Source organism: Micrasema longulum, unplaced genomic scaffold (genome assembly GCF_059751315.1).
Source record: "Micrasema longulum isolate JH-2025_06_02 unplaced genomic scaffold, ASM5975131v1 h1tg001083l, whole genome shotgun sequence".
Lineage (NCBI taxonomy): Eukaryota > Metazoa > Arthropoda > Insecta > Trichoptera > Brachycentridae > Micrasema > Micrasema longulum.
In genome coordinates, this window is record NW_028278271.1 from 94,862 (window position 1) to 113,035 (window position 18,174).

The window sequence follows — 18,174 nt, forward strand, 5'->3', positions numbered from 1 at the left end:
TCGCAACAGAGATGGGACATCACTTAAAGCATTAAGTATTTTAAAAATGCATATAAGGTCCGTCTCAGTTCTACGTCTCTCCAATGAAGACAGATTAAGAGATTGCTCTATTTCAAAATAGGAATAATTACCCCTTTGTAATCCGAGCAACCATGCCACTTTTCTTAGAAAACGGTGTTGGACAGACTCAATATGGTCAATATGAGTCCCGTAGAATGGAGACCAAATAGGAGAAGCGTATTTTGTCGATAACGCTCGTCTCAGCCTTACATAAGGTACGGATCTCAACATTTGCGCATCTATCGTACATAGTTTCACCACACATTCGCCTGAGAGATCGCATTTCGACAGCATTCAGCCTACTTTCATCCCTGTTTTTCCAAGTCCATACTTCGCTCGCATACATCAGGGTCGGGACCGGGACTCCGTTGTGAAAAAAATATTAAGTAAACATTTATTTCAATAAACGTCGGGACAACACGTTTAATAGTATTTAAATCTATGCGATATCTCGCGGCAGTCTTCTGCAATGATCTCTTTCCTTAGACAAGTTAACAACTCCAAACTTTTTTAAATTTTAATTTTAATTTTTTTATTTAAATTTCTTTGTTTTCTTACAATAAACATAATAATAAAACAGAGTATTAAACAAATAAAGCATAATTACATATCAACGAAATACATATTAATAGAAAAATAGTAAACAAAAAATCCCACAAAGGCATGCCCTGTTCGTGGGTATACAAGAAAAAGTTAATGAATTTTTTCTCTTATAATAAATAATGGACAGTTATAATATTTTTGTAAAACATAAGAAATAAAAAATAAAATATTCCGTAAAAGATAATATGGTATTTTTTTTATAGTAATTAAAAAAGGAAATAAAAAATATTTTTAAAAAAAACACAAAAATATTTCTTATTCAACAATGTTTAATTATGTCCAAATGCTTGCAGACTGGCTGGATTTCCTCCCTAGGGAGTTGTTCGTATTTAAATTTATTTCAACAAAGAGGGAAAAAGTTTTCGAGAAGGGAATATGGAAGTCTAGGCATTTACAGGGCTTATGACCTGTCATTGGCTGGTTTAAGTGGCCACTTTACACACTGTTGAAATAAATTTAAATACGAACAACTCCCTAGGGAGGAAATCCAGCCAGTCTGCAAGCATTTGGACATAATCAAACATTGTTGAATTACTACCTGGTAAAAGAAGAAGTATAAAAATTGGAAAACTGTTTCCAGGCGTTGCCTAGTAGGTGATTTGGTTCAGCCGGATGAATCTCACCCACGTGATAAAGGTTTCAGCTCTTTTACTTCACAAAAGTCAACAGATGGAAGAGTTGAGGAAATGTGGATGTTCAAACATGGGCAAAATGGTGAATGTTACACAGTGTGTAAAGTGGCCACTTAAACCAGCCAATGACAGGTCATAAGCCCTGTAAATGCCTAGACTTCCATAGTCCCTTCTCGAAAACTTTTTCCCTCTTTGTTGAAATAAATTTAAATATTCCTTATTATTAAAGGGCATCAAAATAAATCATAGAAAAAAAGAGTTCATATCTTTAGTTTGAATCCAGGATAGTGCATTTTTTTTAAAAGAAGGAAAATTTTGAAAGTTTGGAATCAATGAAATATTATCAGTAAAAAAAGAATTAAACATTTTCGGGCCTATAAAATATGCATGTCTCTGTGCGAGCCTCGTTTTGCAATGTGGTATTTCTAGCACACGATTCCTTCTTTGACTTGATCTATTTGAATTACTTGTAAATAAATTTTGGTTCTTAAATATATATTTTTTACATTGAAAACAATATATTTGTCTTAGATCTAAAAGTACTTGTACACTATTTTTTAAAATGGCTTTCGTTTTGGAGAACTCAATACGTTCATCCAGCACATTTGAACACTCTTGGGGCCTCAAAAGAGAAGTTCCTCTGAACAAAAGTCGTACGTGTATCAAATAATTAAAATTACAGGAAAACCTCGTACGAGCATTTTGCTGGGATCTCCCCTTGTACCCAGAAATGGGTCAAAGACTTTTTTTTAATTGTCTAACGTGGACGTTGCTGGAGCACCTTCTTAAGAAGTTATTATTATCTAAACTTTGAAGGGAATAATTCATTAAGCTGCTTATTGTATGCTGGTGATGTAGTTCTGTTAGCAAGCAGCAACGATGATCTACAGCAAATAGTCTCTAGAATGTATGATGTATGCCTGGAGAGCGAACTGGCAATGAACGAAAGTAAGTCAAAAGTGATAGTATTTGAAAGGGGAAGTGATTTTACTGACTGCATAATAAATTTAAACAACGAATGTCTCGAGCAAGTAGAGGAGTTTGTGTATCTGGGAAGCATGTTTTCAAGAGATGGAAGAGTATAAAAATATGTTGAAAGAAGAGTGAATGCGGGCAGCAAAATGAACGGAGCACTAAGCACAGTAATTTCTAATAAAAATATGTCAATTGAAGCAAAACTGGCAGTGCACAACGGAGTTTTAGTCCCGACACCTATGTATGGAAGTGACACATGGAACTGGCAGAGGAAAGATGAAAGCCCACTGAACGCGGTTAAAATGCAATGGTTGAAATCACTTAGAAGAATGTGTGGGAAATCAATGTATGACAGGGTTACGAATGATGAAATCAGGCGAGAGTGTAAATCTGAGTCGAGTATAATTGATAAGATCAAGAAAGGGTCTCTGAGATAGTTGGGTCACGTAGAACGAATGGATGACGAAAGAATGTATGTATGTAAATAAAACAAGTATATATGGCGAAAGTGAACGGCAACGTGAGACGAGGACGACCGAGGAAGACGTGGCATGATCAGATAAACCAAAATCTTAAGTCTGGTCATGTCAAAAGCAGACAGAACCGAAGGGCATGTATGACAAGATGTATGAATGTGGAAGAGGCTAGGAATGTATGCCAGGATAGCAGGGGCGAACCGTGTATAGAAGCGATTATGCACAGCTTACCATTATATTTGACCAACCATAATAATGTTTTATTGTAACTTTATTTACAAAAAACAAATAAATAATTACCATTTATTTTAAATCATTTCCATCGTTTGTATTTTTATCCTTATATAAATATAAATATTAATAAAGCGCGCCCAGCGCCTGCGGTGAGCCAAGAAACTAGCCGATTATTCCAGCTTATTTTTTCATACAAATAAGTATACTATATTTTGAATGTACTAACCCCAGTGCGGGTTTTTTCTCCTTGATCAATCTTGCAGATTACACAAATTATTTGAAGATTCTTGATTTGGAAAACAGTATTTCAAACATTGTTTCTTAAGGACTATTTTTCTTTGAGATGGTACTTTTGACATAAGACCATAATAACTTTCATGCGTCACAGTGTCGGACATATAGCACTCCACGCTGCCGTTTTCAGCACTAGTAATTACTAGAACAATGCGGCCAGTTGACATTTCAATGGAATCCCTAATATCGACTGAATTCATAGTGGTATTTTTTATTTATTTTTTAATGAATTATATATTAAAGTGATGGATAATATATGGATATAATATAATATATCACGAAGTTACATCGTTTGAGTTGATTTCATGGATGAGAGTTGTCGTATCACTCAGAACCACAGAAAAATATCAATTTATAGTATATATTACTTATATTATATTATGTACCTCCTATGTAGGTACAAATATATTTTATTTTTTTGTAGCTTACCTGTAAATAAAATCACCATTCGCCACTGCAGGATAGACGTGTGTGGTGGTCCATTCTCTCTGCCTACCCCTACGGGGAAATTGCATGATGGTAGTAGGAGTAGAACAATTAAAGTCCAGGCATTTACACGGCTTATGGCCTGTCGTCGGCTGGGTCCCTCTCTGCTGCAGTAAATTTAGATCCTAAAAGGAAGCGCGGTCTGTTTTTTTTTAAATTTTTTTTTTTTTAAATAAACGTATTCTCGTATTTTCTCAGTGGATTATGGCACCAGAACAGTGGGAGGCACGTAGGAGGTGTCGGTATATTGCTTATAAAAACAGCGCTATTTCTTTCGCAACCTCTGAAGGTTATTCGAGCCAGTCAATACGAACAATTCTTTACCAAAACAAAGGTTTTCTTAGAAAAACTAACAAAGCATTTTGTATCTGCTAAAAATAATTTGTATGAAAACTAATAAAAAATTCATTTGTTCGTTTATTTGTTTATATATTGTTTATTTCACCTTTATTAGTTTTTATAAATAATATACTTACCGACACCTCTTACGTTTATACATTTTAGAGAAACTCAGAGTGTTCTAATTTTCACCGCGTGTAAGAAAGCATTTTTATATCCAATTTCTCTAGGCACTGAACTTCCTCATTGTATTGACATTGTTATAATATATTTATTAATTTTACCACACATTCGCCTGAGAGATCGCATTTCGACAGCATTCAGCCTACTTTCATCCCTGTTTTTCCAAGTCCATACTTCGCTCCTATACATCAGGGTCGGGACCGGGACAAACATTTATTTGCCAAGGTTGATTAAAGTGCACCGTTCACTCTGTTCCCGGCACTCACCCTCCTTTCATTATCTTTCTCAGTCATTTCATCCCTAGTAAACATACTTCCCAGATACACAAATTCCTCTACTTGTTTTAATATAACTCCATCCACAGTGATTTCACATTTAGTCATACTTTAATTTCTTCCAAAAACCATCACATTCGATTTATCGACATTCATCAGCAAATCGCTTCCATCGTAGACTTTTGTTACCAAGAATTGCAGTTCCTCTTTAGTGTTAGCAAGAAGCACGGCATCGTCAGCATACAAAAGACAGTTGACATTTAAATCACCCATTTTTGCTCCCATTCTTAAGCCTTTCAGTTCTTTCATGCAGTTATCGATATACACGTTGAACAGCCATGGTGACATCACACATCCCTGTTTGACTCTTTTATGAATGTCAAACCACGATGCGTATGAACCGTTTACCCTAACACATGCTGTGCTGTCCCTATGCAGAGAAGCAATAGCTTGTGTCAGATTTCCGCTCACTCCGTACTCCGATAACACCTTCCATAATGTTTCTCTCTCAACTCTCTCAACTCTCTCAACTCTATCGAACGCTTCTTGCAGATCGACAAATGCACAGAAAAGCTTTTTGTTTTTAGCAAGAAATTTCTCTGTCATGTTTCGCAAAGCAAATATTTGATCCATACATCCTCTTCCATTCATAAAAGCGCCCTGGATATCCCACACTCTATCCTTTGTAACTTTTCTTACTCTCTCAATCAGTATTCTTCCATACATTTTGCCAACAGCGCTCAGAAGGCTGATTGCTCTATAATTCCTGCATTCCACCCTTGAACCTTTTTCCTTGTATAGAAGCAATTGTAATGTGGATTCCAATGAGGAATTCCAGCCCAACCCGGAATTAAATTTTTAAAATGTTGTGAATATGAACAAATTTTGGAGTAGGATGAAATATCTCAAAAATGCACGCAATAATAAATAAAAAATGTTAAAAATAGTATTCATTTTAAAATCGTAATAAATGACGTCACTCCTTATATCTACTTGTAGTATTTCCGGTTTCCGCTTTAAAGCCCCCGCACCTTGTAAGGAACGTTTTGACCATAGAAAAAAGAGTATAATTTGTATAATTTGACATTTCAACCAGAGATTATGTCAACTTTCTAGGTTTTTCTAAATCGAAACGTTCGTAAAAACAACCATTACATAGAAATGAGCAAATTACGATCAACTAAATGAAGTAATCAAAGCAATATTCCATAGATTCTTGTCAGGTCAGTGAAAGTAAGAACGCCAACCGTTTCATGACGTCACTACTGAAAAGTGACACACTGATAACAGTCATTTGGCGCGGTATTTGATAAATGTAACTTTCAAAAATCATATCTTTGTAAATAACGCACAAAAAAAAATATATAGTTTTGCTTAGTTAAATAGTACGCCAATAGAAAAAAATAAATTAGAAAACAGTGGAATTCCTCATTATATATTATATCAAATTTCTTGTTGCATGGAACTTCTTCATTAATCGAACTGTCATAACATTTCGTTTTTCGTTCTTTACAGATTTTGCAATAAATATGAGCCGAATCGCTTCGATAACAGTCTCAGCTTTATCTATGGTATGTTTGGTCACTGCTCAACTCTCAGGTATGTCCCTTAATCTTTTCTCTTTATTATTCTTTTTTCCTCGTCCGCTCCTGAGTGGAGCGTGTGGACATCACCAGACGCCTCCGGGAGACTGTTGCCAACCGGCACCCTCGCCTCATCCACGTCCCTTAGTTCCACCGAGAGAAGCTTCCTGAGGTGAGGACTGATTGGAATTTGAAACAGATTTTCCAAGAATTTTCAGGGAGGCTGGAAGCGTTTTTTACTTTCCGATCGACGTTCTTTGTGTACATTAGAGATAAATTATATATCGCTGTTATTCAGACAGAAGTCACAATTCAAAAAAAAATATCATTTAGAGAAATCCTAATTTGAAAGCAAAGAATTAAGAATAGTCCAGAAGGAGCGTAGAATCATATTCGAATACATCGAACTGTGTCCAAAAATCCCCCCACTTTGCCCCACTTTTGCTGTGCGCATGCGTGAAATCGGCGCATAATGTTGCCAGACCGCGAAAAATATAATCATAATACAAATGTAAGGTTAAAAAAAAGCAATCCGTTAATTTCTCTAAAATTTTATTGTGCACGTGGACACATTGATTGACACAACAGATGAGATAAGTAAAGGGTCATTTAATAAGAGTAATTGAATTAATGAACTTTGAACTTAAAATATAAAACAAATTTTAATTCACATAAAACGGATATTTTTATATTATGTTAAATAATTTTTTATGTTTTAAAAATAATGTCGGTCAAATGTGTACCACGGCGTTGTTTAATCCGAGATCCAATTTTCATTAGATGAGCAAAGTAGGGTAAAACAAATTACCTCCTTGGCAACACTAACGAAAACTCCATTATGTTTTCTTTGACAATCTGACAGATGGACAAATAATTCAATTTTTAGGTAATGCATTTGCTATGTGCACATGCATTTGCTAATTACACATGTAGTGTGATCTCATTCTGTTTCTTAAAGATCCCAGTAGTATATAAACACTTTAAAACGACACAACACGGCACAGTTGAATTTAAACCGGGAGTTGCGTACTGAGCGACGTCTACAAAGAAACTAATGGGTCAAAACGTAAAACTACTCGTTTAAGAGTAGTTTAGTTGCCTTCTGTTTGATGCGGTTTCTGAGCTGTTCTTAATTCTATGTTTGAAAGTTTGGAGACCAAGTTTCCTTACTTAATAAATAAGATTTTCGTGTTTTGGGTGTTTTATGTACACAACATAATTCATTTATGTCTTTTTAAACAATTCCATTGGTAGATTTTTCCTTTTGATACATTAAAAAACAGCTGGAAGGTTTTTAATGAGGCAAGTGGCTAAAATTTTGTCAAGTACGCCTTTGCCTGTTTATAATTTGAACAATGCAAGCTATAGGAGTCAGTGATGGGAAGAAAATAATAGAAATAATTATTTACAACGTTGTGGTTCGTCATCATCAGCCGTCTCTTGTCCAATGTTGAACATAGGCCTCCCCCTTTAGTCTCCATATTTCCCTATCCTGAGCCAACCGCATCCAACCACTTCCTGCAACTCGTCTTATGTCACCAGACCACCTTGTCTGAGGCCTGCCGACACTTCTTTTACCCGTTCTGGGTCGCCACTCCAGGGCTTTTTTGGTCCATCTAGGGTCTGTGATTCTGGCTATATGACCAGCCCAGCTCCATTTCTGGTTGGCAGCCCTATGGACCACATCGGTGATCTTTGTTCTCGCTCTGATCCATGTATTGGTTTTTCTGTCTCTCAGCGAAATACCCAGCATTCTCCTTTCCATGGCTCTCTGTGTCACTGATAATTTGTGTAATTTTTTTCTCGTGAACACAAAAGTTTCACAGCCATATGTCAGTACAGGGAGAACACAAGCATTAAAAAGTTTCTTCTTTAAATAAATTAAATACTTCGGAGATTTTAGGATATATGAGAGCTTACCAAAGGCGGCCCATGCTAAACCTCGCCTTCTTTCTGTTTCTACCTCTTGATTATCTTTGCCGAGCTTTATTTCATATCCTAAGTATATATAACTATCAATCTTTTCAATTATTTCTCCATTTACTAAGATGTTACATGATTGGTTTGCATCACTCATTACTTTAGTTTTTGAAGCATTCATTTTCAAGCCTATTTTCAGGGATGCTGTATTAACTTCGTTTATCATGTTTTTGAGTTCTTTCTCATCTTTAGCAAATAGGACTATATCATCTGCGAATCTGAGATTGCTAATAAGTTCGCCGTTGATGTTAATACCCTTGTCGTTCCAGTCAAGAGTTTTGACAAAACGTTGTGGTTAGTAAAATAAAATTATTCATATATAACTGGGAAGTAAATAAGAGGAGCCCTAAATTTGATCCCTGTGGTACACCCTCACTTGTCCTTTATAAAATGTTTGAATTGATTGTTTTTTTCCAGTGAATGATTACTGCACGGTTCGCCAAGATGGCTCACAAGGTATATGCAAAGTTCCTGCAGACTGTCCATCAGTTGTCGCGCAAATACAAAGACACGAGAAGCCCACAATCTGCTCATATATGGGTAAGATTATCATGTAATCACTGACAGTAGCCAGCAGTTAGTAAAATACATCGGCTAACATGGGTTGCATTTATTGCATTGTATTTATTATTAATTTGCTTTATATGTATTATGTTTGCTTCCAACCAACTTCCAGAAAAACTGGAAGTTGGTTGGAAGCTCCCCAGAGAGTTGAATCCAGTCCTTGTCTACAAAAATTTAGACAAACTCAAAATATTGTAGATAAATTACCTGGTCCATGAAGAAGTATAGAATTTGAAAAAATAATATTTTCAGGCGTTGCCTAGTATGTAGGTGAAATAATTCAATTAGATGAATCTAACCTGCATAAATAAAGGTTTCAGCTCTTTAACTTCACAAACATCAACAGATGAAAGAATTGAAGGAATAAAGATGTTCAAATATAGGCAGAATGGCGAATGTTACACAGTGTGTAAAGTGCCACTTAAACCAGCCATTGACAGGTCATAAGCCCTGTAGATACCTGGACTTCTATATTACCTTCTCTTAAATGTTCTTCATCTCTGTTGTAATATGTTAATATAAACAGCTCCCCAGGGAGTTGAATCCAGTCCTTGTCTACAAAAATTTGGACAAATTCAAAATATTGTTGATTTTACTTTTCATTTATTTTGGTTTCGCATTAAATGTGAAGCTCACATCAAAACACGGCTGGCGATTAAATAACAACTAAATTCGCGTCGGGCATGGGTTGAGTGTCATAATTTTAGAAGGCTCAGGGTAAATCGCGCTCTAAATTTTCTTCACTAACACGTATTCCCGTATTTTTTCCATGGATTATAACACTAGAGCAGTGATTTTTGCATAAATTTGATTTGATTACGACGAGGACTCTTAGCCAATCGCACGAGGAGATAAAACGTAAAACTAACTTTTATTACGAATATATAAATAGCTCAAGAAAGTCCAAAATAAATAACGTGTGTTTTTTCATGTGTATGAGGATAACAACACTTTTCTTACTTTTCTTCTTTTTTATTATTATTTTTATTTTCTTGCGTTACTTGTCTTCGATAAAAAAAGATCGACGCAAAATATTAGTTCAGTTCATCATCAGCCACACTTTGTGTGCTTTGCCAGGCCTGTTGTGGTGTAAAGAAATTCATAAGTAAATATGTGTATTTTTCAGGAAGATTGTCCGTAGTGTGCTGTCCACTCCGCGACAGCAGCCAGAGCAGTGCAAATGGAAACGGCAACATCAGACCCGGCAGCAACAACGCCAGACCTTCAACGAGACCTCAGGACAATGCCGTTATTCGACGGAACCAGGGGGCCGGAATAAGCGTACAAAGTAATTACAGTTGAACTCTGATTCTCCGAATCAATTGGGACCAGACCCCATTCGGATAATCGAAAACCAGGATAGTTGGATTTTTCCAAAAAAAGGGTATAATTTAATTAATCAGGATGTATTTATTTAACTTTTTGTACATAATGTTATTGGTACATTGGCGGGTTTATTGCCAAATGGCAATTTCTTCCAACCAACCAATAAAACAATAGTTTTATTTTAATAATTCAAGTTACAGAACATATTCAATAGAAAATAAAGATTACAAAGCTTTATATATAAAAATAGAAATAAACGTATTTGTTTATAAATAAGTTACTATTACTCAATGGGAAAAAAAGAAAAAAGAAAGCAGGAGAGATTAAGGAAGAGAAAGCAGATGTTTCTTAAGACGTGATTTAAACAGGGATAATGTAGTAACATCTCTGGTGGTGGATGGGAGATGATTCCACAGTCGAGCCGCATGGACACCAGGGGCGAACCGTGTATAGAAGCGATTATGCGCAGCTCACCATTATATTTGGCTAACCATAATAATGTTTTACTGTAATTTTATTTACAGAAAAACAAATAAATAATTACTATTTATTTTAAATCATTTCCACCGTTTGTATCTTTATCCTAATATAAATATTAATATTGATAAAGCGATTATTCCAGATTATTTTTCATACAAATAAGCATACTATATTTTGAATGTCTTAACCCCAGTGCGGGTTTTCTCTCCTAGATTAAACTTGCAGATTACACAAATTTTTTGAGGATTCTTGATTTGGAAAACAGTATTTCAAACATTATTTCTTAAGGGCTATTTTTCTTTGAGATGGTAGTTTTGACATAAGACCATTGACTTTCATGCGTAATATTGCAGGACATATGGCGCTCGACGCGGCCGTTTTTAGCACTATTAATTTCTAGAACAACAATTTTCCAGCCAGATACAGAGCAATAAGTCGAGTAAAAATTCCATTTTGATAACTTTTTTAACTGTGACGTAAAACGATATGCTTCGGTAGAATTATTAACAATATAACAGACTGACTCGTGTCAAAACATGAGCGCACTGTCATTAGCCGTTTGGTTGCTACAGCAGCGTGAAGTTGGTGACGCTTCGAGCGCCAACCCCTGTATAATGGTTCGCTGCACATAATCGCTTATATGAAGGATTCGCCCTTGCTAAATATGAACCCCTGGGTGAACCGCGAACCTTTACTCATGTATCTTTGTTTCTCCTCAGAATGCACGGAGTACTCGCGGATTGTGACGGAAGAACTGCACGCTCTTCCGCTGCTGCCCGTGGCCGAGCCCATCTCCTTCAACGTCCCCAACTGCACCCTGTACAAGACTCCGCTCATTGTGGGAGGAGAGGAATCCAGGCAAGGAGAGTTCCCTCACATGGTGAATACTCAGAGTAATAACGCTTGTAAAGGCTGTCTTCACCGGTACATACCATCCAGAATTTGTCTCCATTCGTCCCTGCACCCCGCGGCTCTTCTCCAGTTCGTCGGGCCAATCGCTCTAATGTCACTTTCCACATTATCCAGCCATCTTAATTTTGGTCTGCCTCTGCTTCGTCCGCCTTCCGGAGTGGTATAGAGAATCTTTTTTGGGGTACGGTTATCATTCATTCTGTGCACATGGCCCAACCATTGTAATCTTCTTATGTTGGTGAATTGTGCAGTGTTGGATTCGCCATACAGTGCCTCTAATTCGTGATTAAAGCGTCTCCTTCGCACTCCGTTTTGGTTGACAGCACCAAATATTTTCCTTAATATTTTTCTTTCGAATACTGATACCATGTTTTCATCTCTTGGTCATAGCCCAGCGTTCGGCACCATATGCAATGACCGGTCTGAGGAGAGTTTTGTAAATAATGGTCTTAGTTTTTCTAGTGAGCAATTGGGATCCCAGATGTTTAAACAAGCCATAATAACATCTGTTTGCTGCCTATAGCCGTGCTGTAATCTCGATACTATAATTGTTATCATTAGTCATTTCAGTGCCTGAATATTTAAAGGAGTTGACATTGTCTATGTGGTGTGACTCAATGTCAATTGCCTGCTGTACATAGTTTATTTTGTACTTATGTAGTCGTATTTATTTGATTTTAGGTAGCAATCGGATTTCCTTTAAACAATAATTACATCTTTGCTTGTGGGGGGTCCCTCATCAGCGAGAGCTATGTCATTACAGCCGCACACTGTACCTATTCACAATATGCTAAGTAAGTTTCTCAAAACACCTATAATCATATCTTAGTATATCTATAATCGTTATTTAAGAATATGTATAATTGTCAACAATATTTTGAGTCTGCCAGAATCCCCGTAGACAAGAACTGGATTCAACTCCCTAGGGAGCTGCCTAATTAAAATTGTGACTGACTAATGACTTCCTAGGGGGTAAAATCCGGTCTTTTGTCTACAAACATTTGGACAAACTCAAAATATCATAAACAAATAAATATACAAAGCACCGTTTCAACATTATGGTAAACGAAATAAAGAAAGATATCCAAATTGAAGCTTTTGTAGATTGTAGGTAGTTACTGCCGGACATGTGGCTACCAAGCTGCTCGCTGATTCCTGGAACATCTTCCATCGTCTACCAGTTGATTAACTCTAGTGTGGCTGTGATGTCACACTATTTGACATAGGATACCAGACTTAATATATCTCTCTATGGACATTTTCACACCGGATTCGGAAAGTAAAATTTGTATAACTATGCTGGATGTTAATACAAAAAATGTTTATCCTTGCTACGCGAAGAATGAATGTCCGCTAATTCAGCAACACATCTGTAAAATATGTTATTTTTATATTATTTTTCTTATTTTTCTCCTTATGTTATTTTTCAGCTAGACTTTTGGAAGTGTTTATGATTTGCGTATCCAACGAAATGGGAAATAAAAAATACTACGACGTAAGACTGTTGTTGAATAATTTTACATATTCAATCTTGATAAATATAATGAAATTTAATAATTGGAAAAAAAAAATAATAAAAAATAAAGAGCACGAAGATAGAACTCATAATAAGAAAGACAGAGACGCTGTTCTGTGGCGGATGTTGTGTAAAACAGATTCAGTCGGTTGATGACAGTGATGGGGGACGCACGCGCGTAATATTAGCGTCGTATTTATTTATTTATAACAGGGCTAAATTATATGTTTATTTGCATAAGTTATGAAAAAGAAATTACTAAATAAAGGTCTGAACTTTAGAATAATCTGTCTTTTACTAGCGGTAACACGATGTTACATCACCGCGCGCTTAAGTATTATTTACCACAGTCTTTTAAGAGTTAAAAAGAAGAAATTATAAACAATGATTAGTAATAAAAATAATGTGACCTCACGGGGGTTACCCGTGCCTAGGACACTTAACAATATACTTTTAAAAATATGTTTATATTTGAGAATATACAAAGAAGACTCAATGTACAGAGATAATTAATAAAATGTTCAGACAGTTTTAAACACTACGTATTTATGTTTATATTACCTGTATTATTTATATTACAAAACGCACAATAAAAGAACAAAACATAACATAAAGTATACATTTGTTACGCAGATGATTCAAAATTGGTTTGAGCGAATGAGGTAATCCATTTTACTTCTACCTAGCTCCGCTCCACTATTCATTTTTTATAGCCTTTTTGAACATTTTCTCGTTACTAATTGTTTGAATGGACAGTGGAAGTAGGTTATAGATTTTAAATGCATAATACTCAAAATACCTGTGTCCAAAAGTCACAAATCTACATGCTCAAACTTGAGCAGAATGTTGAATGTTTTACAGTGTTTACACATTTCCCTTTTCTTCATATCCATCAATGTGTATATTATTTTTTATTAATTTATTCGCTGTTTATAGTTCGCCGCCGACTGTGGCTCGGCTAGGAGCTCACAATTTGGTAAACCGTGACGAGGGTTTCTGGCAAGACGTGGCCATATCCTCTGTCCACATGCATCCCAACTACGCGGCCGGCAGTCGGTACAACGACATTGCCCTCTTGCAGCTCCAAAGCCCAGTGACGTAAGTATTTACTTTAGGCAAATTGCAACCTGAATTTACTGCAACAGAGGGGAAAACGTTTTCGAAAAGGGAATATGAAAGTCTAGACATTTACAGGCTTCTAATTTATACGGCATGTAATAAGCCTTCGAAGACCTAATCCTAAATGTACAAAACTTTCCAAAATAACTCTGTTTATGAGTCTATACAATCATTTCTTCCAAATATTTCTAAAAGAAATCATAGGTACCTCAAATTTAGTGTTAAAAATACGGTGTAACAGCAAATGTCCACATCAATTTGTTTGAAAACAGCAAATGTCCACATCAATTTGTTTGAAAACAGCAAATGTCCACACCAATTTGTTTGAAAACAGCAAATGTCCACATCAATATGTTTGAAAATAGCAAATGTCCACATCAATTTGTTTGAAAACAGTAAATGTACACATCGATTTGTTTGAAAACAGTAAATGTACACATCGATTTGTTTGAAAACAGCAAATGTCCACATCAATTTATTTGAAAACATCAAATGTCCACATCAATTTGTTTGAAAACAGCAAATGTCCACATCAATTTGTTTGAAAACAGCAAATGTCCACATCAATTTATTTGAAAACAGCAAATGTCCACATCAACTTGTTTGAAAACAGCAAATGTCCACATCAATTTGTTTGAAAACAGCAAATGACCACATCCGTTTGTTTGAAAACAGCAAATGTCCACACCAATTTGTTTGAAAACAGCAAATGTCCACATCAATATGTTTGAAAATAGCAAATGTCCATATTAATTTGTTTGAAAACAGTAAATGTACACATCAATTTGTTTGAAAACAGTAAATGTACACATCAATTTGTTTGAAAACAGTAAATGTACTCATCGATTTGTTTGAAAACAGCAAATGTCCACATCAATTTGTTTGAAAACAGCAAATGTCCACTTCTATCTGTTTGAAAACAGCAAATGTCCACATCAATATGTTTGAAAACAGTAAATGTACACATCGATTTGTTTGAAAACAGTAAATGTACACATCTAATTGTTTGAAAACAGCAAATGTCCACATCAATTTGTTTGAAAACAGTAAATGTACACATCAATTTGTTTGAAAACAGTAAATGTAGACATCGATTTGTTTGAAAACAGCAAATGTCCACATCAATATGTTTGAAAGTAGCAAATGTCCACATCAATTTGTTTGAAAACAGCAAACGTCCACAACGGGTTGATTGGAGCTCCTACCCGAGTTCGACCCTCTGTGGAAAACGTAGGCAGTGTAATTCCCGAAGTAGTGGAGTGATATGACTGAACTTAAAGATTCCAAAAACAAGTCTCGCTGCAGCATTCAATACAGACCGCAGGCTGTAGTAATCGCACTATTTCAGGCGAAATGATTTAGAACGTGTGTGTCATCGATTATGGACTATGAACTCTACATGTTTAAATTGAACTAGTTTTAGGCATGTTTGTTTATTTCTTGACTGACAATCTCTTCACCGTGTGTTCCAGATTCACCAGCACAATCAGACCCGCTTGCTTGTGGCAAACGGAAAATATACAAAAGGAAAAGGCCATAGCTACTGGGTGGGGGAAACTGGGGTCCAGTGAGTGAACTGTTACATTGTATTATTTATGTTTAAAACATTAACTTTTTGGGCGAACATTTTAACTAATCTTAATAAAAATTAGTGTGTATATAACCACATACCGACTTTTTAAGTCTACCGGTTTCGAGACGTACCCGCCTCTTCGTCAGGACACGCCCTACACCGACATGCGAATACTAAAATACATCTCCACCTCCATTCGTGCCCACCGAGATACATTGAAAGAACTTGATGAATTAAGAATAGCATTTTTTATATCATTTATGAACAGATTGAATAGCGAGGGAGCAAGGTGAGCACCCTGTGGTACATATTTTTTATTAATATCCCTACAGAGATGAGGTAGAATTTTTTTTTTCAAATTCAGGATTATGGATATTCGAGCGTTTACAGGGCTTATGACCTGTCATTGGCTGGGTTAAGTGGCCACTTTACGTACTACAACATTCCCCATTCCGCTTATTAGCTAATATCGACACAGGTAACATTTTTGATTTTTGTATATATGTTATTAAATGAGAAACCATTCACAAGCGTGTTGGAGCGCCATCTATGTATTGATATTGAAGTTAAGTATTTTAAATTAGCATATTACTTTATTTTATGTATTTAAGACTCTTCCGAGTTAAATTAAGTAATAGTAATCGCCTGCAGATGACTCTGTGGTACACCCGAAGATACATTAATGCTGTTTGAGATGATTTTATTTTATTTTTAATTTAAATCTTAAAGTAGGGCACACATATCATACATATTGTTATGTGTGTTCTAATAATAACATTGCAAATATATTTAATTTATAAATTGTTTATCACATATGTCTTGACCATTATTTTAAATTTTGATATGTTTTTTTCTTCATAAATATTTTTTTCATTTCGTAATACTTTTTAATTGCTTTAAATAAAATTGAATTTTGTGACTTTGCCTTTTTCCCAAATGGAAGTCTAATTTTGTTCTTTTCTCTAGTATTGTGATCGTGTTCACGCTGGTTCCGATCAATTTTTTTCCAAAATTCTGTTTTTTTATTAGAGTTTATAATTTTATGAACAAATATCATTGTATTGTAAAATATTCTTTGTTTATATGTTAATAATTTCATTTCATTTACCATCGACTTTACCCTCGTATATCTGTTTTTTTTCAAAATGATTCTAAAGGCTTTATTTTGTAATACAGTTAGTTTATCTATGTTTTCTTTGTTTGATAAAAATAAAATGCTACTACAGTAGTTAACGTGTGGTTCAATAATTGCTTTGTAAATAGTTTTGCAGGAGTCCTTATCAATAAATCTTCTGATCCTTCCCAAAATTGATATTTTTTTTGCAATCTTATTTATTACCATCTTAGCGTTTTGGTGAAATGTAAGTTTTGAATCCAACATTACACCTAAATATTTAATTTCAGTGACTTCATTAAATTATTTACCTTTACAAACTGTTTCCTTTCACTAAGATGTGACTTAAAGTAGACTATAGTAAATATAAATTTGTATGTTTTCCTTCTAGCGGAAGAGCAGTCCGACGTCCTGATGAAGGTCCAGCTGGATCTGATTATCCCGAGCATGTGCAAGGAGAAGATACACGCCGGAAAGAAGCTCCGGGACGGCATACTGCCGACCCAGCTGTGCGCCGGGGACCTGACTGGAGGAAAAAATGACACGTGTCAGGTGAATACAACCCCCATTTCATTTACGGAGGTCTGAGGTTTGAAATTCGCCGGTCGATGCCGCCCGTCAATCAATAAATGCGTTTGTAGTATCTAGAGTCGATTATTGTAGTAGTATCTACGCAGGTCTACCAATGAACAAATTGACTCGCCTACAATCTGTATTGAATGCCGCAGCAAGACTTATTTTCGGAATCTCTAAGTTCAGTCATATCACTCCACTACGGGAACCACACTGGCTACGTTTTCCACAGAGGGTCGAATACAAACTCTGTTGGCTTATGTGTAAGTCACTGCACAACTCTGCTCCGGAATATCTAAGGGAACTCTGCATTCCAGATGAACTAGCTGACAGGCGTTTCACGCTTAGATCAGCTACGTCTACGGCGAGAGGAAGAGTTATTGTATCTCTACGCAAACAGCGCACTAAATTTAGTGAACGCGCATTTGCGGTCGCAGGCCCCACGGCATGGAATGCTCTCCCAGCAGATGTGCGAGGCTGTGAGAGCGAAGTGATGTTTCGGAAAAAACTTAAAACCCACTTGTTCTCTAAATCATTTGAATGAATCCGTAGCATGTGACAACAAAATAAATTGTTTTAATTAAATTACAAATTTAAAAGCTTCAATAAAAAAACTAATTAACTATAGAATCACTATGTAAAGCGCCCTTGAGATATTATATTATGAAAATGGCGCTATTTAAGTTATCCATAATAATAAACCTGCTATTTTACAAATTGTTTCCTATTTAAGTTGTGTGGAGTCCACAATACATAACAAACATAGAAAGATATTACAACAGAGATGAAGAACATTTAAGAGAAGGTAATATAGCTGTCTAGGCGTCTACAGGGCTTATGACCTGTCAATGGCTGGTTTAAGTGGCCACTTTACACA

General features: G+C 35.7%; 1 protein-coding gene across 2 annotated transcripts in view; it reads left to right on the forward strand.

Moving 5' to 3' along the window:
* LOC148277103 (trypsin-1-like) overlaps window positions 1–18,174 on the forward strand; it is a 38,307-nt gene that overhangs the window by 17,237 nt on the left and 2,896 nt on the right. For both annotated transcript variants that reach the window (XR_015823590.1, XM_088233328.1), the window contains exons 2-9: window positions 6,073–6,156; window positions 8,538–8,660; window positions 9,811–9,972; window positions 11,210–11,370; window positions 12,084–12,196; window positions 13,855–14,016; window positions 15,510–15,604; window positions 17,116–17,276. Coding sequence is in view for 1 of the 2 variants with exons in the window: in XM_088233328.1 (XP_088089454.1) it covers window positions 6,087–6,156; window positions 8,538–8,660; window positions 9,811–9,972; window positions 11,210–11,370; window positions 12,084–12,196; window positions 13,855–14,016; window positions 15,510–15,604; window positions 17,116–17,276 (1,047 nt within the window). In the remaining variant the exon portion in view is untranslated. The remainder of the gene's footprint in view (window positions 1–6,072; window positions 6,157–8,537; window positions 8,661–9,810; window positions 9,973–11,209; window positions 11,371–12,083; window positions 12,197–13,854; window positions 14,017–15,509; window positions 15,605–17,115; window positions 17,277–18,174) is intronic.